Genomic DNA, 22,647 nt, shown 5'->3' on the forward strand with positions numbered 1-22,647 from the left:
GCAGTGGTTTGTGTGCGGTTTGCATCCATGCAGCGGCTCCGCAAATGATAGAACATGTCCTATTCTTGTCCATTCTGCGGACAATAGGCATTTTTACAAAGACATTGCGGCATGCACATACAGGCTGGTGTCTGTATCTTTTAGATCCACTGTTTGCGGACCGCAAAACAAATATGGTTGTGTGCATGTGGCCTTAGGGTTCTGACCAGTTGGGCATATTTCCTTTATTTGAAACATTTTTAATGCCAAAGAGTTGATAGCTAATAGAAACATTATTTAAATCATTAGAAAAAAAATGTTCATGTCAGTGGCCTCCAGTATGATATTAACCTTGCTGGATACAAAGTAACACCCAATAATTTGGCTTTATAATGTAACTTATAGGGGTTTTATGGGAGTAAAATATTGATGACCTATCATATCTGATCAACTCCCATCACTCCCGGCGATCAGCTGTTTTGTAGAGGCTGTGGCGCCCTGGTGAACACTGTGGCCTCTTCCTAGGTCAGTGATATCACATTCATCAGTCACGTGGCCTATGTGCAGCTCAGTCCCATTCAAGTGAATGCGCCTGGGCTGCAATATAAGGCTCAGCCGCTGTATAATGTATGGTGCTATGGCGATGTGCTCGGTTCGCTGCCCAGTGTCAGGTCCCACCAAACAAATACTGATGACCTATGCTCGTTAAAAGGGTTTTCCAAGACTTTACTATCGTCTGGATGGGTCATCAGTATCTGATTGGTGGGGGGGGGGGGGGGTACGACACCCAGGACCTTCGCCGACCAGCTGTTTGAGAAGGCACTGACGCTCCTTCTCTCTGCTCACTAAGCACTGCGCCGTCCATTTGATAGCGGCTTTGCTTGGTATCGCAGCTCAGCCCAATTCATTTCAATAGGGCTACGCTGCGCCTAGGCCATGTGACCAATGAAAGTGATGTCACGTGGCTTAGGGAAAGCAGTGAGAAGGCTGCGGCACTACTGCGAGCAACGGTGCCTTCTCAAACAGCTGATTGCCAAGGGTCCCAGGTATAGGACCCCCACCGATCAGATATCAGTACTCAAAATTCTCGGAAAACCCTTTTAAAGATCTTCCAAAATTGAGGTTCCAACAAATATCCATTATATCAATAATAAAAGAATATGCATTTAAATGGAGTTATATAAGATACATTTACCCATACATCGAACTTTTTTTTTTTTTTTTTTTTTACATACGATTCATGTGAAATACTTTAACAATACACAATTAATATTTAAATTAGCTCAATGTATTTCCAGGGAAATTATGCATTTAACTAAACTGCTATTCAAGCCACTGAGTATAATTTGGTGTTTGACTGCACATCATCTAAAACACTTCTCATCGTCTCAACAGAAACTTCTCCTTTTGGATGTCTCTTTTCAGCGAATTTCCACAGCTCTTCAAAAGTGTTATCTGGAATATTAACACCAATATTATGTAGAATGCGTGCAATCTGCAAAAGAGGAGAAAAAGATTTCCTTCACCGAATGTTCACAGAATCTGTCAAAGATTTATCACCAGCTCCAGAGGACAGCTCTCGAGTACCTTCCATATCTGCTTTTGAGCACCAGTTTCCAGCCTTAGAACTGTACTACATTAAGAAAACTACCTCTTTCCACATGTCATATTAGATCATATGGATGTCATAGAGGGTGGTCCCCAGGCCAAGACCCCCTTATATAAGCCAGAACAGAGATAACGCAGCTCCTATTCTGGTGGATTCAAGCCATCCATGTATTACATTGACAGTCGTTCATCTGAATGACATCTGTGTAATTTTCCATTTCCCTTGAATGGGGAAATCAGCTGTTTGCCAGAAGTGTAGAGAGCTTGACCCACAGTTGATCGCCAGAGCAGATCAAACCGTTTTGCGGACAAGAATAGGAATTTCTATAATGCGCGGCCTGATCCATAAACTGCAGAACGCACATGGCCGGCATCCGTGCTTTGTGGATCCACAATTTGTAGACCGCAAAACACAGCGCGGTCGTGTGCATGTAGCCTAACTTTGTAGCTATGTCACGCCCTGCCCTGTGAGAGGCGTGAGTTCTCAGCTAGTGTTTGGTGGATCTCCTGCTCCCCGTCCGTCTTAAGCTATGTCCTATTCCTTCCCTTTTGTTGTTTGCTCTGGCTAGGCCTCAGGAAGACGCTGGTTCCTGCACTATGCGCTAGGAACCGGTTGTCTTATGCCTAGCTTCCTAGCTGAGGGTGTGTTTCAGTTTCAGCTAGGCTTAGGTTCCAGCGCATGAGCACTTTCACCTTTAGGATTTGCTCATGTCGTCAGCAGTCAGGGAAAGACTCAGGGATTGTCAGGTGGTGACCTTTCCCTGTTCCCTAGCTTTGGGGCCTAGCCTGGTGTGTTGTTGCTTTTGTTGTACTTGGTTTGCTTCCCTTCCCTCACCTACCGTGACAAGATACATTACATGACTTCCTCTGTATTTGTCGAGTTACAACCAGTATTAGGCTACAGGCACACGACCATATGTATTTTAAGGCCCCTATTGTACAGATGGCTATTGTTCTATCATTTGTGGAACGGCCCCATGGATGTGGAAAGCACGCGGATGATATCTGTGTGCTGTCTGCATTTTATGCAACCCCATAGAAATGAATGGGACCCTTTCATTTCTTGGAGTTGCTAAAAAAAAGCAGGCAATCACAATAAATGCCGATCGGATGGAGGCCAAAAATACGGTCATGTGCATGAGGCTTTAGGCTGAGTGCCTTTGCAGATTTCACAGCAAATCTGAAATAAAACCCCTCATGTAGTACAGTGGAATTTTGTCACAGATCTTGGTGCGGTTGCGCTGTGGATTTCACTCTATGCATTTCAAAGCATGCTAAACAATCACACCTCTTGCTAGGCTCCAGAGTAAACTGCCATATACATACTTATTTAGAAGGCTGCGGAATCCACATAAAAAACGCCACGAACAGCCTCCCATTGATCCCAATGTAAAAATACTCACATGGCTGCATTTTTGTCTGACGCTAATTTCAAATCTGCTTGAGAAGTGATGTTACTTCTTTAAGGGGGTTTTAGCTGTGTTCTCTACTAAAGTCAAAAGGATAAAGCTAGCTAGCATTTTTTTTTGGGCACGTTTTTGGTGGAGTTTTTCCAAAAATGTGCTGCTGATCTGCCACTGTTTTGGCTCACATGGATTTTACCCGTGTAAACCTAGCCTTATAATGCATTTAAGAATCCCTCAGATGCTACAAAAAGGGAGTCAGGTACATGATTGTATAACTCGTCCTGAATATGTTGGTAATGCTTTTCAGTTGCGTACATGGGGCTTGGGCTACTTTCACATCTGCGTTTTTCTTTTCCGGTATTGAGATCCAGCAGAGGATCTCAATACCGGAATAAAACGCTTCGGTTTTGTCCCCATTCATTGTCAACGGGGACAAAACTGAACTAAACAGAATGGAATGCACCGGAATGCATTTAGTTGCATTCCCATAGCAGACAGAAAACTGCTGCAAGCAGGGGTTTTCTGTCCGGCATGGGATGTGAAGGAAAACGGATCCGGCATAACACACAATGCAAGTCAATGGTGCCGGATCCATTTTCTCAGACAGAATAGAAAACAGATCCGGCACCCATTGACTTACAATGGTTTTAATGCCGGATCCGTCATGGCTATTTTAGAGATAATACCGTACAACCGGATCCGTTCATAACGAAAAAGCGTTTTTGCCGATTCCTGCCGGATCAGGCAAAAACGCAAATGTGAAAGTAACCTAAAATGTGTACAATAACACATACTGAAATGAGAGATCAGAGACCACCAGCAAACCCAAACTGTAGCACAGCAAAGATAAAGTGCTTTACTATTACCTCTTCCTTTGGTCTTGATTTAAACATATCACATTCATAGACCATGTGTTGAGTAAAGATGGATGGACACAGCAATCCAAATGCATTTGACTCATCCCCATAATTAGTTCTATCACTGATCCTGCGAAGTCTAGGAGGTGCAAGATCTGTCCGAATAGTAGGTATGCCATAAGTCTGAATATCTGAGTAACAAAAAGATAAATACATTTTAAAAGTCAATCAATCTCAGTCTGACATCTTAAAGGGAACCTGTCACGTTGAACATGGTGTCTGATCTGCAGACAGCCTGTTATAGAGCAGGAGGAGCTGAGACGATTGATATATAGTTTTATGGGGAAAAATTTTGTAAAACTTTCAAGTTATTCAATTACATTTCTGCTCATTTTGGCTTTTGAAGTCCAGGAGATGGTCCTATTAGTGATTGACAGCTATCTCCGTATACACAGTCATAGAGGGAAGGCTGTACAATCACCGATAGGAGAACCTCTAGAATAAACAGGAATATAAATGAATTAACACAAGTTTAACTTATTCTTCCTCCACAAAACTATATATCAATCGGCTCAGCTCCTCCTGCTCTATAACATGCTGTCTGCAGCTCTGACACCATGTTCAACGAGACAGGTTCCCTTTGCCAGACACTAAAAAAACTAAGATAATACACTGTGCAGGATTATAGATTACATAGCACTTACAAGAAGAACTTAGATGTCCAACCGCTGAATTTATCCTAGAAGATGAGGTCTCGTAAAATTCAGGAGCTTGGTTTCCCCTTGAAAGAGTCCGGAGTATCTTCTCTGATGCCCCTTCTTCCAACATGAGATCTTCAGGTTTCAGTTGACCTTCAGGTGAAACTACAGAAGTGTCTTCTTTAAGTTTTCATATAGTTAACTAAATGTTTAAAGGGAGTTTTGACAATGCTAAACTTGACAGTATGAAGTCAGGGCTGGGGAGAAAAGTACAAAAATACATACTGTGGTGTTTTTATTATCAGGAGTAGTGTGAATATAAAGTTTTAAGTGTGCACCTTATAACGGATGTGGACCCATTCATTTGAATAGGTCCAGAATCACGATGATATGGTGCGGTGCAGAATGGAGGCATGGCATCGGAAGCCCACAGAAGTACTATGGAATATTCACTACTTTTTGCGGTGCGGACCATCGGATGCAGATTGCGGAACCCGCAATGGTGGGCGCGCGTTCGGTTCACGTGCATTGTGGACCGCAATTTGCGGTCCACAGCCTGGACCGGGCTGGCACACATTCGTGTGAGTGAGCCCTAATTCTGCAAGTTTCTGCTCCTGCAAGTATCCTGGCGGCTCAGCTTCAATAGAAAATGCTCCCTGTATTGGCTTGTTCACAACCCCCCTCCACACCAGTTCTCTGAGAAACAGCTGTAACATCAAACCAGAAGACCACTACAGCTGTCATGCAAAGCAGAGGGGAGGGGTTGTGAAGCAGCTCAAAACAGTGCACTTGCAGGAACAGAACTTGGCTGAATAAAATTTCATACTCACACTACTCCTGATAATAATAGCTCTAAAAAAAAAAGGTATGTTTATACTGCTCACAGACTCCCTTTAAAGGGGTTGTGCAGCCAGAACATACTGATGACCTATCCTCGGGTAGGTCATCAGTATCTGATCAGCGGGGTTACAATTCCCGACACCCCTGCCGATCAGCTGTTTCAAGAGAAGGCAGCACTCGTGTAAGCTCCACTTCCTCTTCAAGATTACAATGCGTGTTGTCGCAAGTGAGAGCCCCGCCTCTTCTTCAAACAGCTGATTGGCGGGGGAGCTGGAAGTCGGACTCGACTGATCAGATATTGATGATGTATCCTGTGGATAGGTCATCGATATGTACTGCCTGCACAACCCCGTTAATGGTCACAATATGCTTGTTATACATATAACTTGAGGAGTATTGCAGCCATACACATTTATCACCTATCCACTGGATGGATGGCCCTTTTACACATGCAAAACATTGTTATGATAATTGTCCCAGGTAAATGTGCTGCCAATCCACTGACAAACGGGCAAAAACTAATTTGTCGGGGAATCTGTCATGTGGCACCAAAAATCATTTTCACATTGTGTAAACATTAAATGCGCTGCTGACAATATGAAAACTGAATGGGAAATGAACGATTGCAATAAAGATAATTCGTCCCCATTCACTTTCAGACCATGTGAAAGGGCTGTCCCACGAAAAATATTCTACAGTTTTTAAACCAGCACCTGTATCTGAATACTTTTGTAGTTGCAGGTCATTCAAAATTTAGCATAGCCAGCGAATTATTCAATAAAATGTATCTGTACAGCGCCACCTGCTGTTTGTTTTTTTCCTATTTCTTTGTCCAGCTCACTGAGAAGGCCGCACATGCTCAGTTTCATCCTTCAGCTGCCTCCTGAGCTGTGATAGGGAGAGCATGGACACGCCCCCTCAGCTGCAACAGAAAAGACACTCCCCTTGAGCGGTCAGCTTGATATAAATTTTGCAGAACAATGAATGTGAAGATCTCTGGATCCATATGAAGAACAGGGTTGGTTCTAGCTTTGTTAGAAAGAGGTTGTCATGTACTATATATTGTCTGGTTTAAATTTTTTACATTAGTCATGGGATAACTCCTTTAAATGAGTGTAGATTGACTTGTATGTAGTCAATTGGAACTTATTTGGGGCTGCAACTGCCCCATATAAAAAGACCCTAACAAATGATAAATCGATGGGGATTTTAAAATAAAAGTTAGGGTGCACTCTGATATAGATTACGATAGAGTTAACTGCTCAATTAAACCATTATCATCATGGCATTAAATAAAAAAATAATCAGCAAATTAGGCCTCATGCACACGACCATTGTTTTGGTCCTCATCCGAGCCGCAGTATTTGTGGCTTAGATGTGGACCCATTCACTTCAATAGGGCCGCAAAAGATGCGGACAGCACTCCGTGTGCTTTTCGCATCCGTTGCTCCGCAAAAAAAAATAACCTGCGCTATTCTTGTCCGTTTAGCGGGAAAAAATTGGTAGTTATATTAATGGCTTAACCAGTTCGAGCCTAGGCCATTTTCCTCTGTTCATGACCAGATATACAGTAGTATAATAGTATATTATTGAAAGCAATAATGTTTTATTTTATATTTTTTGTTTGGTAATTTCAATCACTTTTGCATCTCCTTTTAGCATGACACGTGCAGCTTTATTTTTATTACATTTCTCTATTTGGATTTTTCATTGCATCTGTTTTCACATTTTTCGCAATTTTTTAAATATAACTAAGCTGTGTCCCACTTTATGTTACAGTTATTTTTATATAATAATAGTTTTTTTCTTTGTATTTATTTTCTATTTAATTTTAATACTCATTGTACCCTCTCCTTACCCCCATAAGATCACAGACCTTTAGTACAGCCACACGGAGCAGGAAAATCCGCAGTGTATCTGGCAAAAATCCACGTGTCAATTTCTGTGCAGAGATTATGCAGATTTTCCACAGATTTCATATTGAGTCTTAAAAGGTAAAAATTGCAGCATAACTTGACAGATTCCAGTGCTGACGCTCTCATGTGGATGAGATTTGTGAAAATTTGTGGTAGTTTAATCACCAGAAATTTTTTATATTCAATTCCGCTGTTTCACTTCTTAGTTTTTTTAATGGCGTTCTGACCATTTTGTTTTTCTGTTTTGTAGCCTACAATGTATACGTCTTGACTTTAAAGGGCTTCTGTCACCCCCCATTTAGCAATGTTCAGTATCGGACATTGGCCATTTGCTAATGTCAGTTGAGTCCATATATATCACGCTTACCTCTCTCTGTGCTGTAATTTCTTTAAAAAATCGTACTTTTATAATATGCTAATTACTTCACTACCAGCAAGTTGGGCAGTTACTTGCTGGTAGCCGCATCATCCTCGGACTATAAAAACGCCCCCTCCTCCACTTGATAGACAGGGCCAGCGAGCGCTCTCCTCCTCCCGCTGGCCCTGTCTGCCCATGAAATCCCGCGCCTGCGCCATACCGGTCCTCATTCGGCGCAGGCGCTCTGAGAGAAGGGTGCTCGCTTGCCAGCTCCTTCCTCAGTGCGCCTGCGCCGAATGAGGACCGGTATGGTGCAGGCGCGGGATTTCATGGGTAGACAGGGCCAGCGGGAGGAGGAGAGCGCTCACTGGCCCTGTCTATCTAGTGGAGGAGGGGGCGTGTTTATAGTAACCGCCCAACTTGCTGGTAGTGAGGTAATTAGCATATTATAAAAGTAAGATTTTTTAAGAAATTACAGCACAGAGAGAGGTAAGAGTGATATATATGGACTCAACTGACATTAGTAAATAGCTAATGTTCGATACTGAACATTGCTAAATGGGGGGCAACTGCATCTTTATTGGGATCTATACAATTGTAAGAAGGCTGTTTTTACGCTAGCGATTACTTTATATTACCCTTCCAGCTCACCCACCTTTCTTATGTGATTGTAATACATTTTTACATTTTTAAATTGTCCTTTTTGTTTTACAATACAGAATAATATCAATTTTTATATATATATATATATATATATATATATATATATTTTTTTATTTTTTTTTTTTTATTTTTTTATTTCATAAAACCAAATTGAAAGCACATCAAACCTGAATGTGAATAGATAAATAGTGGGTTATGTACTCTTACCTTCACTTCCAATTGACATTTTATCTTTCCAGTTCAGGAAGTTTGCAAACTCTATGAAGCTTATCAAACCATCTTTGTCTACATCACAATATTCTATTAAGGAGTCCAAGAGAACAGGGTCCAAATCAAGACCAAACTGGTCACAGGTCTTTTTCAAATCATCCTTATCGATTTTTCCATCACCATTCTAAGGATAAAATATAATAAAATCAATAGGAAAAAGTTCTTAGTGGTCAAATAGAGGGAACGAACAAAGAACAGTAGGAAACATCTAAATACCATTTCTGGTTAATCTGCTTGGCTATAAGTATCAAAACCATTAACATGGACAGGATAAGTCTTAAAGGGGTTGTCCAGGATTTATTTTTTTATCGCACCAGTGGTACCTGTGAAGAAAAATATACTTACCTGCTCTTCAGTTCTTGGTTGTGGTTCCCACACTGTCTGCAATGCACTTCCAGCCCCCGTCGGTGAACATACGGTCATGTGCACCACTGCAGGCAAAGATATGTCCCCAAATGGGACTTCACTGCTGGGTCATGGGACACATCACTGCTGAAGCTAGTCATTGACTGCTGTAGCACACGTGACCCCGGCCATGCAGATGTTCACAGATGGGACTAGAAGTGCAGTGCAGAAAGCCTGAGAGTCATGGAGTGGTAAGTGAGTGGCGAGGAGAAGCTAAGTATGTTTGCCTTCACAGGTCTCACTGGCTGGCAGTCCGATAAAAAAAAAAAATCCCAGACAACCCCTTTAAGAGTTAGATGTAAAATGCTCACTGGGTTTATTTTGCCATTTCACAGTTGAATTGTCAGAGAATAGCAGGGTTGTGGGACGGCATAGGTTTAATAGGACCTGTCACTTGTACTGAGATGTCTGCTTTAGTAAATGCATGCCATATTGTCCGCACTATAAGATGCACCAGACCAGACCATGACGCACCCCAGGATTAGACAACATAAAACTTGAAGAATTAAAGCTTCCCTGGTGGTTTAATGAAGTGGAGGGTCCAATGTCAGTACTTGTTAGTAACACAGCTATGCAACACAGCTGACATAAGAAAGTGAGTCTTATAGTCCCAAAAATATGGCATATTCTTTTTGAAATAACAATGTCAGCGCATTTTTTCAAATTCTGTGTTGTGCCTTTGCTCTGTTATCACACCTAGACATGTATGAAGAAACTGACAACTGGCAGGCACCATTCTACTACATTGGGGGTGTCCCGACACACTTTGACATTATCAGAACTCATTGGACATTGTCCGAGTGCATACTCATCTTTGGACACCATTTTACAGCTTTGGCTGGGTTCACACGTTTTTTGTCTCCGTTTGACATATACGTTACAAAAAAAAGGATACAAAAACGTAACACACCACGTTCTTATATCCTGCGACGTCTAGTAAAAAAAAAAAAAAAAGTATAGTTTTTTTTTCCCCACAATGGAACTCTATGGTAAACGGATCCCACTGTATTGCATCAGTCTGAAGCATCCGTTTTTTTGTATACGTTAAAAGGATGGGAAAAACGTGATGTGAACCCACCCTTACCTGTAGAATTCATCTACAAAAACATTGAGTAACCTTATAAATACACTGTACTATTTATTACAGGGTCTGGGCTTCAGGCTGCACTTACCATTCTGCTGGCTTCAGAGTAGAAATCTCCTTGCCAACTAAAGATTTACATTCTGGGAGGTGCAGTCTTTATACCAGGTATTGTACGGTCATCTGATATAGGAGAAATGAACCCCCTATGGCAGTCAGTTGTCATATTTATGGATGCAAGTTCTCAAAGAAGCATACATTTTAGAGAATACCTCCTTAATATGGTGACAAAAAGAGGCACATTGTACCTACAGCTCCACAATATAGAGCCAGAGGAACTCCACTCATATACTTCCATGGACTAAGCTCTGTTACATGCATTGTTTCCTATAGTTTCTGCTTTGTACTATCACTCCCTTCTATCATCTATTACTACTGTCCATAGAAAACAAAGATGAAGTCCAGCACTCTTTAGAGGTAGTGAAAAAAATTACTCAATTTACAGTAGATACATGATAAGAGAAGAAAAGTCCATAGCAATGTCCTATGCGTTTTGGACGTATACACCCTTATTCATAATCTAGGTTATGAAGAAAGATATACAGTCCAAAACGCGTCAGCCATTAATTTTTCTAGTAATTTTATATTTACTTCAGAAGAGTGCTGGACTTCATCCCTGACTTCTATGGACAAATTGCTTGGGAGACTACAAGCAATCCTGGCCCTTACCTACTACCTGAACTTTTCTGGCTGCCACTTCCCCTTTTACAGCGGCTAGCACCCATTACCGCCGTTTTCTAATTCTATACATATAGTATGCAAAGGCACAAACTACTGATGCTTTGCAAGCAGTACAGCAGCCAACCTTGTCATAATGCCTGAAAGCTTCCAATAATGATGTAAAATGTTGATGATTTGCTTTCTTCAAGTGTTGCTGAACAGTTGCCAGTATGGCCCTTTGCTTCTCTTTACCACGCAGAAAATCTTTGGGGGCTCTGTAGTGAAGAACATCTCCAACTCCTGAAACAAGAGAAGAATGAAAGTTTAGTTTTATTTGGTTCCTAATGACCTTACCACACAATATTTTCCTGTTTATTTAGAGCTATAAGGGCTATTTTTGTGTGTGTGACAAATTGTATTTTTCATTAGCATTATTTTGGGTACATTTATTGATCAGATTTTGCATTTTTTTCCACTGTTAACCAAATATGTATAGCTTTTATTTTTATATTTTACTACTTTTGGCTCAGATGGCGATATGCCATATTTTCACCCTATAAGACATTTTGAAAATGTCAATGCGTCTTATGGGGCAAATACTAATATATGTGTATCCTTTACAGTAGTCCTTACTACATTAGGACCAAGGAGCAGTGAATATAGCGCCCTTTGTGCTGGTTGTACCCACCGCTCCCTGCTCTTTGGCTGCTGGTGCCGCACGCTATGCTGTGACCTGCACACATAAGGACGTAGGCATGCTCAGCCACCTCCCGCTGTGCGATGTTGGGTCACAGCACAGCATGGCAGAAAGTGCGCTGGATCTCAGGAGCAGCAGCAGCGGCATATGGAACAGGAGAGGTGATAGTTGATTTTTTTTTTTTTGTCTGACCTGAGGTCAGAGTACTCATGTGCTATGCCAGCATTTAGTAAACCTCCGAGGGGCACAGGCAGGAGCAGCAATATGCTCTCCTGCCCGTACTCGCTGTGCTGCAGCCCCATTGATAAAAATGTCATTTTAACCACACAGTAGATTTTAACCACACAGCGAAACATGTGCTTTAGGTAGGGAAAAGTGAAATAAAAATACTAAAAACATTAATAGACTATATTACAAAAAGTGTTATTAGGGCATTAGGGACAGGGTAACAAAAATATATACAAAAGTTTAGTTACTCTTTAAAGGAAAATGATCACCAAAAATTGTACCTGCCAGTTAAAACCAGATAGTAACACATTTACTCTTTGATTGTAGATTTTTTTATTCTGTTTCCTAAACATTATTATGGGGGCGGCCATCTTGCCTGAGCTCTTCTTAAGAGCATTTACAAAGCATTAAAAATTGCTTTACGGCAGCCCTATGGGCCATAGACACGATGGTCAGGAGGAGACCTCATTGACTTCTATGGGAGAGTTTTCTAGGCATTTTCTGTGACCTGTCATTGTACAAGGAAAGAACAGATAAGCTCTGACAATCACCTATTGTAAATGGTAGATCCTGTCTTATCTATACACAGAGGTGATATCTCCTTTTCAATACAGGCAGGATTAGAATAATAAAAAACTGCAGTAAAGTGATTTGTACAAATTAAAAAGTGGTCCCCATTATTAAACATAGGGGCCAGTGCAAAAACTGCAGCATTTTTTGTTTTAGTTTAAATGTAAAAATGACATGAAAAATGTAATATAACAGCATCAAAAATTATTTAAAAATATGTTAAACATAAAAAAGTGATTTAAACAGCAGGTCATTTTCTGATGACACATTCCCTTTAAGGGTTTACACTTGGAAAGGATGCTGTCTGAGAAATTGGATAATTATCTACAACCTAATTTATATCACATACAAAGTACTCAGGCTTCGTAGTTTTCTCACTCCACGGAAATAAAATTAGCGAAGCATGTCTAAAAGAAATGAGAAATGTAAAATTAGATTTTCACTACAAAAAAGAATTCTTACCATATTTTTCAGGTCGAAGCAGAATCCCAAAAGTATGATCAGCAGGAACTTTCAAACTGTCTGCGATCCTGTGAAGAATAGGAAATGATTTCCTTTTTATTTCAGATGTTGTAGACATTTTAAATTGTCTCAGTACTAATATCATGCGACTTTCAAGACTTTGCTTGCAGACATTCAATGGGAACTTCATTATTTATTTCCAGGGCGCAAAAATCTGTAGGGGTGGAACCCACATCTATCAGACATTTTGGCCTCATCTCATGGATATATCTATACGGTATATACGTATAAATGTATAAGAATACCCCTTTATGAAAATTCTACTTATACAATATAATTTTTTTTAAATCTATTTATTAATTAGTTTCTCTTCACTTTACATTTAGCATAAAATATATGATTATTATGATTGATAAATGTTACTGAGAACAATGTGTATGAGTGGGCATAGCATAGGTATATGTGTCGTTTTTCAATGTCTGCAAAATCACAGAAATCAAGTGATGGAAATAACATTAAAGATTCAAAGTAGTCTTTTCCTATCTTTACAGCCCATACATTTCTGTTCAGACACAGAACTCGCACAACACTCATCCCATTAGCAGTTGCTGGAGTCACAGGGGTGATCTGCAATTTCTACTAAAGGTATCTAACGGAAATTCATTGGTGAAAAAGAGTACAGTATAAACAACTGTTTTAAAATGTCTACTATAAGGCCCCTTTCACATGGGCAAGTATTCAGTGCGGATACAATGCGTGAGTTGAACGCATTGCATCCGCTCTGAATCCCGACCCATTCATTTCTATGGGGCTGTTCACATGAGTGGTGATTTTCACGCATCACTTATGCGTTGCGTGAAAATCGCAGCATGCTCTATTTTGTGCGTTTTTCACGGAACGCAGGCCCCATAGAAATGAATGGGGTTGCGTGAAAATCGCAAGCATCCGCAAGCAAGTGCGGATGCGGTGCGATTTTCACGCACAGTTGCTAGGAGACGATCAGGATGGAGACCCGATCATTATTATTTTCCCTTATAACATGGTTATAAGGGAAAATAATAGCATTCTGAATACAGAATGCATAGTACAATAGCACTGGAGGGGTTAAAAAAAATAAAAATAAAAATGTAACTCACCTTAATCCACTTAATCGCGCAGCCCGGCATCTCTTCTGTCTGTCTTCTGTGCGGTGTGCAGGAAAAGGACCTGTGGTGACGTCATACCGGTCATCACATGATCCATCACCATGGTAAAAGATCATTTGATGGATCATGTGATGACCGGAGTGACGTCACCACAGGTCCTGTTTCTCCACACAGCTAAGATGAAGACAGAAGGAGATGCCGGCTTCGTGATCAAGTGGACTAAGGTGAGTTAAATTATTTTGTATAATTTTTAAACCCCTCCAGCGCTATTTTACTATGCATTCTGTATTCAGAATGCTATTATTTTCCCTTATAACCATGTTATAAGGGAAAATAATACAATCTACAGAACAACTGTCACCGCCAGACATCTGAGAAGCTCTGACAGACGTTCTTCAGAACCTCCTGCTTGAGGTTCTTTTGTTTTGCTTTTGTTTTGTCATCTCGTTTCCCTCTCTCAGCTGTCATCTAGTTGCACTGATTGCATCCCTTTAAATCCCCTCCCATACTGCATCACTTTGTGGTTTATACAACTTCCTGGAGTGTGTACATGCTGGATGCTACAACTGATGCTTCTACAGATAGGTCTGTTCATTCATTTGTGTTTTCCTGTTTGCTTGATCCTAGGTGACCCTGACTCCCTCTGTATTAAGTGTAGGGAGCCGGTGGTCGTGTCCCCTCACTATTAATTGCAATTTTCTATCATAGAGATCTTTGCATGGGCTGAGAAGACAGGGAGAGTTTCAGGGCTTAAATAGGGTCACCCTTTTGTTCCTTAGTTTCGGATCAAGCCAGTCGGATCCTTATTGTAACTTTTTGTTTTCTGTTACACCATCCGTGACATTATAAACCGCCAAAACCGTCTTAAGCATGAATCCGGTTTCAACCTTGATTGACCGCATGCAGGGTCTTTCACTGGAGGTAGCAGATCTCAGGAAAACTGTCTCTCAGTTTGAGGTGACCGTTTCTGCTTGCGTTCATGGAATTTGTTCTGAGCCTAAAATCTCGCTTCCGGATACGTTCTCTGGGGGTAGTGAGAATTTTGTTCGTTTTAGAGAGGCTTGCAAACTCCATTTTCGCCTACTTCCCCATTCCTCTGGTGATGAGGAGCAGAGGGTGGGGATCATTATCTCGCTGCTCAGGGATAACGCTCAGTCTTGGGCCTTTTCGCTGCCGGTGGGGGCACGGCCCCTCCGTTCTGTGGATGAATTTTTTTTAGCCCTGGGTCAGATATATGATGATCCGGATCGTATTGCTCTGGCTGAGTCTAGACTACGTCTTTTATGCCAGGGTAAACAGTCCGCAGAGATATACTGTTCAGAATTTCGGAGATGGGCAGCTGATACTGGTTGGAATGATGCTGCACTCCGAAGTCAATTTTGCCATGGTCTTTCAGAGAGATTGAAAGATGCATTTGCCTTTCATGAGAGACCTACCTCCTTGGACTCTGCCATGTCTCGGGCCGTTCGTATTGACAGGCGTCTTAGAGAGAGAGGAGAAATCACTCCTTCCTGTCATACTCAGTACAAGGACAGTGCGGCGGTCTCATTCAGTTCGCAGGGGTCTCAGTCTCTCTCAATCCCCTATGAGCAGGAGCCCATGCAGCTGGGTTTGCTTGCCTCTGACAATAGAAGATTCAGCTCTCAGAGGAGGGTTTGTTTCTGTTGTGGAGGTATAAATCATTTGGCAAATGTTTGTCCCTCTAGGAGATTCAGGCAGTTTTTTGAGAGTAATAAAGAAACAAAAAGAAAAAAATCCTCTAAAAATGTTCCATCTGTTACTATTGGCAAGGTTGATGCGGAAATTGAAGGTTTTCCGTTTGCTTGTAGTTCCCGTTTTGTCCTACCTGCCAGGGTGGCGCTAGAGAGCAAGAACATTTTTTGTGAGATTTTTGGAGATAGTGGAGCAGCTGTCAATCTCATTGATAATCAATTTGCTATAACACATGGTTTCCAGGTAGGCACTTTGGGAAAGGATATACCTGTTTTTGCTATTGATTCTGCTCCACTTTCTCAGAAATCATTAAAGGGCATAGTTCACAATATCCGTTTGATTGTGAGTGATACTCATGTTGAGGATGTGTCATGTTTCGTCCTAAGCGGGTTGCCTACTCCTCTAGTGTTGGGGCTACCCTGGCTCACTAAACATAACCCCACCATTGATTGGCAAGCGAGGCAAATAAATGGTTGGAGTGACTTTTGCAGAGAGAATTGCCTCACAACATCTGTTTCAGAGGTTTCTACTAAGACTGTACCATCTTTTCTCTCTGAATTTTCAGATGTGTTTTCTGAGAGTGGTGTTCAGGAGTTGCCCCCCTCACAGGGAGTACGATTGCCCTATTAATCTCATCCCAGGCGCCAAGCTGTCTAAATCTCGTTTATACAATCTCTCCCAACCTAAAAGGGTCGCTATGCGTGCTTATATCTCTGAGAGCCTGAGAAAGGGACACATACGACCCTCAAAGTCACCTGTTGCCGCAGTTTTTTTCTTTGTTAAGAAAAAAGATGGTTCTTTAAGTCCATGTCCGGATTTCAGGGAGCTGAACAGTATCACAATTTGTGACCCTTATCCGCTTCCTCTGATCCCGGACCTGTTAAACCAGGTTGTTGGGGCTAAAGTTTTTTCCAAGTTGGATCTAAGAGGGGCATACAACCTGGTAATAGGGTCAGAGAAGGAGACGACTGGAAGACGGCCTTCAATACCCCTAAGGGCCATTTTGAGAATTTGGTTATGCCTTTTGGTTTGATGAATGCTCCAGCCGTCTTTCAGCATTTTGTGAACAGCATTTTTTATCATTTAATGGGGAAATTTGTACTAGTGTATCTAGATGACATTCTGATTTTTTCTCCTGATTTCAAAACTCATAAGGACCACCTACATCAGGTCTTGCTCATCCTGTGGGAGAATAAATTGTATGCTAAACTGGAAAAATGTGTGTTTGCGTTTCCAGAAATTCAATTTCTGGGGTTTCTTCTCTCAGCGTCTGGTTTTCGCATGGACCCCGAGAAGGTCCGCGCTGTGCTTGAGTGGGAGCTTCCTGAGAATCAGAAGGCGCTGATGCGTTTTTTGGGTTTTGCCAATTATTACAGGAAGTTTATTTTGAATTATTCCTCTGTTGTTAAACCACTCACTGATATGACTAGAAAGGGGGTAGATTTTTCCTCCTGGTCGGTAGAGGCGCGTAAGGCCTTTTCTAGTATCAAGGAGAGTTTTGCTTCCGCTCCCATCTTGGTACAACCTGATATCGCTCTGCCCTTCATAGTTGAGGTGGACGCTTCTGAGGTGGGTGTGGGTGCGGTCGTGTGCCTTTTTCTCGAAGAAACTCTCTTCCGCAGAGAGAAATTACGATGTGGGAGATGTTGGCCATCAAGTTAGCTTTTGAGGAATGGCGCAATTGGCTAGAGGGAGCCAGACACCCTATTACCGTGTTTACCAACCATAAGAATCTGGCCTACTTGGAGTCAGCCAAGCGTCTGAACCCGAGACAGGCCAGATGGTCTTTGTTCTTTTCAAGGTTTAATTTTGTTGTCACGTTCCGCCCTGGGGTTAAGAATGTGAAGGCGGATGCCCTGTCACGTTGTTTTCCGGGAGGCGGGAATTTTGAAGACCCGGGTCCCATTTTGGCTGAAGGTGTGGTGGTCTCTGCTCTTTATCCTAATTTGGAGGCAGAGGTTCAGGCAGCCCAGGCAGAGGCTCCTGATCTTTGTCCTCCTGGGAGGTTGTTTTTGCCTCTCGCTTTAAGACACAAGGTTTTTAAGGAGCACCGCGATACTGTCCTTGCTGGGCACCTGGGGGGTAGAGCCACAGTGGATCTCATCGCTCGGATATTCTGGTGGCCGACGCTTCGTAAGTCAGTTGAGGGTTTTGTGGCAGCCTGCGAGACCTGCGCTCGTGCCAAAGTCCCTCATTCACGGCCATCAGGTCCTCTTCTTCCGTTACCCATTCCTTCCCGTCCCTGGACACATCTGTCCATGGACTTCATTACGGACCTGCCTCGTTCTTCGGGGAAGACTGTTATTCTTGTGGTGGTGGACCGTTTTAGCAAAATGGCGCATTTATACCTTTTCCTGGGTTGCCCAATGCTAAGACGCTGGCGCAGGCATTTATTGATCACATTGTCAAATTGCATGGTATTCCTTCAGACATAGTCTCTGATAGGGGCACGCAGTTGATTCTGGAAGGCTTTCTGTTCTCGCTTGGGGGTTAGGTTGTCATTCTCTTCTGCTTTCCACCCGCAGTCGAATGGCCAAACAGAGCGCGTCAATCAGAATCTGGAGACATATCTACGCTGTTTTGTGGTGGAGAATCAGGAGGATTGATGTGCTTTTTTGTCCCTTGCTGAGTTTGCTGAACCATCGTCAGGAGTCCTCTGATAAGTCACCATTTTTTGGTGCATATGGGTTTCATCCGCAGTTTGGGACATTCTCTGGAGAGGGGCCTTCTGGTTTACCTGATGAGGAGAGATTCTCCTCGTCTTTGTCATCTATTTGGCAAAAGATTCAGGATAATCTAAAGAGCATGAGTGAGAGATATAAGCGTGTGGCGGATAAGAGACGTGTGCCTGGTCCGGACCTGAATGTTGGTGATCTGGTGTGGTTGTCTACTAAGAATATCAAATTGAAGGTTCCCTCCTGGAAGTTGGGTCCTAAGTTTATTTGGCCTTACAAAATCTTGTCCGCCATCAATCCTGTTGCCTACCGTCTTGATCTTCCTCAGACTTGGAAGATCCACAATGTTTTTCATAAGTCCCTATTAAAACCTTATGTCCAACCCATTGTACCCTCCTCTTTGCCTCCTCCTCAGATTCTGGTTGATGGTAATCTTGAATTTCAGGTCTCTAGGATTGTGGATTCTCGGGTTGTCCGCGGTTCTCTCCAGTACCTCGTTCATTGGGAGGGTTATGGTCCTGAGGAGAGGATGTGGGTCCCAGTGACGGACATTAAGGCCACGCGTCTCATCAGGGCTTTCCATAGGTCCCATCCTGAGAAGGTGGGCTCTGAGTGTCCGGAGTCCACTCGTAGAAGGAGGGGTACTGTCAACGCCAGACATCTGAGAAGCTCTGACAGACGTTCTTCAGAACCTCCTGCTTGAGGTTCTTTTGTTTTGCTTTCGTTTTGTCATCTCGTTTCCCTCTCTCAGCTGTCATCTAGTTGCACTGATTGCATCCCTTTAAATCCCCTCCCATACTGCATCACTTTGTGGTTTATACAACTTCCTGGAGTGTGTACATGCTGGATGCTACAACTGATGCTTCTACAGATAAGTCTGTTCATTCATTTGTGTTTTCCTGTTTGCTTGATCCTAGGTGTCCCTGACTCCCTCCGTATTAAGTGTAGGGAGCCGGTGGTCGTGTCCCCTCAATATTATAGGGTGTTCAGGTATCATACAGTCGAGGCACGAGGGCATGCAATTTTCTATCAGAGATCTTTGCATGGGCTGAGAAGACAGGGAGAGTTTCAGGGCTTAAATAGGGGTCACCCTTTTGTTCCTTAGTTTCGGATCAAGCCAGTCGGATCCTTATTTGTAACTTCTTGTTTTCTGTTACACCATCCGTGACAACAACGATCCCATGTTTGGGTACCAAACATGCCGATTTTTCTCACGCAAGTGCAAAACGAATTACAATGTTTTGCACTCGCGCGGAAAAATCGTGCGTGTTCCTGCAACGCACCAGCACATTTTTCCGCAACACCCATGTGAAAGAGGCCTTCGAGCTAAAGGAGAGACAATGAATACACAAAAAAGTGCACAAATGACAAATCCGATAATTATATTACACAATTATAACTAGAAAATATTTTATATAACAACTGTATACGTACAATAGGCACAGTGGTGCCCAGCTTTGAAAACCTCTTTTCAGATTCAAATTACAATGCATTTATGATATACGCCAACATTCTGCACAGCACATTTTCCTTTCCTTCTCCCCTCCTAGAAAAAGAGGCAATACATGTGACAACGGGGTCAGAAACTAAAATACTTCTAGAAGCATCTGCATCCTAAGCATTAGGGTGCGTTCACATGACACCACAAAAAATACAGATGTTGTCCGTGTGACGTCCATGTTGCATCTGTTTATTTATTTTTTGCAGACCCATTGTAACAATACCTATTCTTGTTCACAAACGGACAAGAATAAGACATTCAATTTTTTGTGGGGCCATGAAACAGACGTATGGATGTGCTGGTTTTGTGGCCCCATTTAAATGAATGGGTCCACATGCAATCCACAAAAAATAGGGAATGGATGCGAAACAAAAATACGTCCGTGTGAATGGGGCCTTAGGGATACTATGTTTTCTTACAATGTCTCACCAAAAAGGAAATTGAGGCGTTTTTACAAATCTAGTCTAAAGTAGAAAAAGAATGATTTCAGCAAAATTAATGTTCATTGGTTAAAATTTAACAAACGATCATTTTAGCCAACCGATAATAGACCATTATCGTTTGAAAAGAAGTTGGGCTTGTTTCAGATTTTAATATTTTTAATAGTTGGATGAAACACCTTTCATTTAAAAGAAAGATCATTCATGAACGAAAGAACATTCACAGAAATATTTTTTGTCCATGGCTTAGCTTCATTGAACATGTATGGCCAATTTGGATAACAGTAATGGCTAAAATGGACTAAAATGTGTATGGCCGCGTTTTCAAACAGATCGTTCACCAGATGTTTGTTTGTTCAACTGGTGTTCAATCATCAGCCAACTTCTGTCTACTTCTGTACATGTACAGCGCTGGTGGATGTGACTTAAGGACCAGCGCCGTACATGTACAGCGGGCTGATGGGGCGGGTGGAAGAGCTGCGCCCACCCGATCAGCGGCAGGGGTCCAGCAGTCACTGATAGTCGGACCCCTGCTGTATGCGCCGGCATTCCGTGAAAACAACGATGCCGGCGCATTAACCCTTGCACTACGGCGGTAAGCGTTGACCGTGGCACGTGCGGGATCCTGCCGAGTGCGGGGTGGCCATTGGGTTCCCATGCTGCTGTGACGGGGACCAGATGGCAGGGAAGGCAGCCCCATGCCTTCCTTAGGCATCGTGGCTTCCTTTCGTGACAGCCTGTGAGATCCAGCCCCCTAGATCTCACAGGAAGCAGGCTGTAAGTGTATTGTGATGCATTGCAAAGGGGATCAGACCCCCAAAAGTTGAAGTACCAGAGTGGGACAAATAATTAAGTAAAAAAAGAAGTAAAAAAAATAAATATTTACAAAAAAATTTAAGTTTCATGTAAAAAAAAACTAAAGAAATGTCATTTTCCCAAAATAAAGTAATAAAAAAATAAAAATAAACAGGGGAAAAAAAAGAAAAGTCGACATATTAGGTATCCCCGCGTCCGTATCAATTGGCTCTATAAAAAAAAAAAATATATAAAAACTGTGCTAAAAAATGTTTACAATCACTAAAAGTGCAACACCAAGCGATCAAAAAGGTGTATGCCCCCCAAAATAGTACCAATCTAACTGTCACCTCATCCCGCAAAAAAAGAGCCTCTACATAAGAAAATCGCCCAGAAAATAAAAAAAACTATCGTTCTCAGACTATGGAGACACTAAAACATGATTTTTTTTTGTTTAAAAAAAGTTGACATATTAGGCATTGCCGCATCTGTAACAACCTGCTCTATAAAAATACCACATGAGATAACCTCTCAGGTAAAAACTGTAAAAAATAAAAAAAGGCCCAAAAAGCCATTTTTGGTCACTTTACATCACAAAAAGTGTAATAGCAAGCGATCAAAAAGTCATATGCACTCCAAAATAGTACGAATCAAACCATCATCTCATTCCGCAAAAATGATGCACTACCTAAATGAGCATCTACATAAGACAATTGCACAAAAAAAAAAAAAAAAATATGGCTCTCAGACTATGGAGACACTAAAACATGATATTTTTTTGTTTCAAAAATGACATTGTGTAAAACTTAAATAAATAAAAAAGTATACATATTAGGTATTGCCACGTCCATAAGGACCTGCTCTATAAAAATAGCACATGATTTTCTGCAGCCTAGGTGGGCAAAGGGGCACACATTCCAAAGAGCACCTTTAGGATTTCACCGGACATTTTTTACAGATTTTGATTTCAAACTACTTCGCACACATATGGGCCCCTAAATTGCCAGGGCAGTATAACTAAGCCACAAGTGACCCCATTTTGGAAAGAAGACACCCCAAGGTATTCCGTGAGGGGCATGTCGAGTTCCTAGAATTTTTAATTTATTGTCACAAGTTAGTGTAATATGAGACTTTGTTAGAAAAAATAAATAAAAAAAAAAATAATAATTTTCCGCTAACTTGTGACAAAAAAAAAAAAAATTCTAGGAACTCGCCATGCCCCTCACGGAATACCTTGGGGTGTCTTCTTTCCTAAATGGGGTCACTTGTGGGGTAGATATACTGCCCTGGCATTCTAGGGGCCCTAATGTGTAAAAAATGACCTGTAAAATCCTAAAGGTGCCCCTTTGCCCACCTGGGCGGCAAAAAAGTGTCACACATGTGGTATCGCCGTACTCAGGAGAAGTTGGGGAATGTGTTTTGGAGTGTCATTTTACATATACCCATGCTGGGTGAGAGAAATATCTTGGCAAAAGACAACTTTTCCAATTTTTTTATACAAAGTTGGCATTTGACCAAGATATTTATCTCACCCAGCATGGGTATATGTAAAATGACACCCCAAAACACATTCCCCAACTTCTCCTGAGTACGGCGATACCACATGTGTGACACTTTTTT

At 41.9% G+C, this 22,647-nt stretch overlaps 1 protein-coding gene across 1 annotated transcript in view; it reads right to left on the reverse strand.

Annotated features, from left to right (window-relative positions):
• Positions 1–1,283: 1,283 nt before the first annotated feature.
• The window catches only part of EFHB (EF-hand domain family member B), a 70,265-nt gene continuing 48,901 nt past the window's right edge, over positions 1,284–22,647 (reverse strand). Inside the window, exons 8-13 of the mRNA XM_044295255.1 lie at positions 12,759–12,826; positions 10,947–11,101; positions 8,533–8,719; positions 4,555–4,713; positions 3,860–4,041; positions 1,284–1,474 (exon numbers count right to left, since the gene is read on the reverse strand). Coding sequence (XP_044151190.1) covers positions 1,307–1,474; positions 3,860–4,041; positions 4,555–4,713; positions 8,533–8,719; positions 10,947–11,101; positions 12,759–12,826 — 919 coding nt within the window. The 3' untranslated portion in view covers positions 1,284–1,306. The remainder of the gene's footprint in view (positions 1,475–3,859; positions 4,042–4,554; positions 4,714–8,532; positions 8,720–10,946; positions 11,102–12,758; positions 12,827–22,647) is intronic.

Source organism: Bufo gargarizans, chromosome 5, assembly GCF_014858855.1.
Source record: "Bufo gargarizans isolate SCDJY-AF-19 chromosome 5, ASM1485885v1, whole genome shotgun sequence".
Lineage (NCBI taxonomy): Eukaryota > Metazoa > Chordata > Amphibia > Anura > Bufonidae > Bufo > Bufo gargarizans.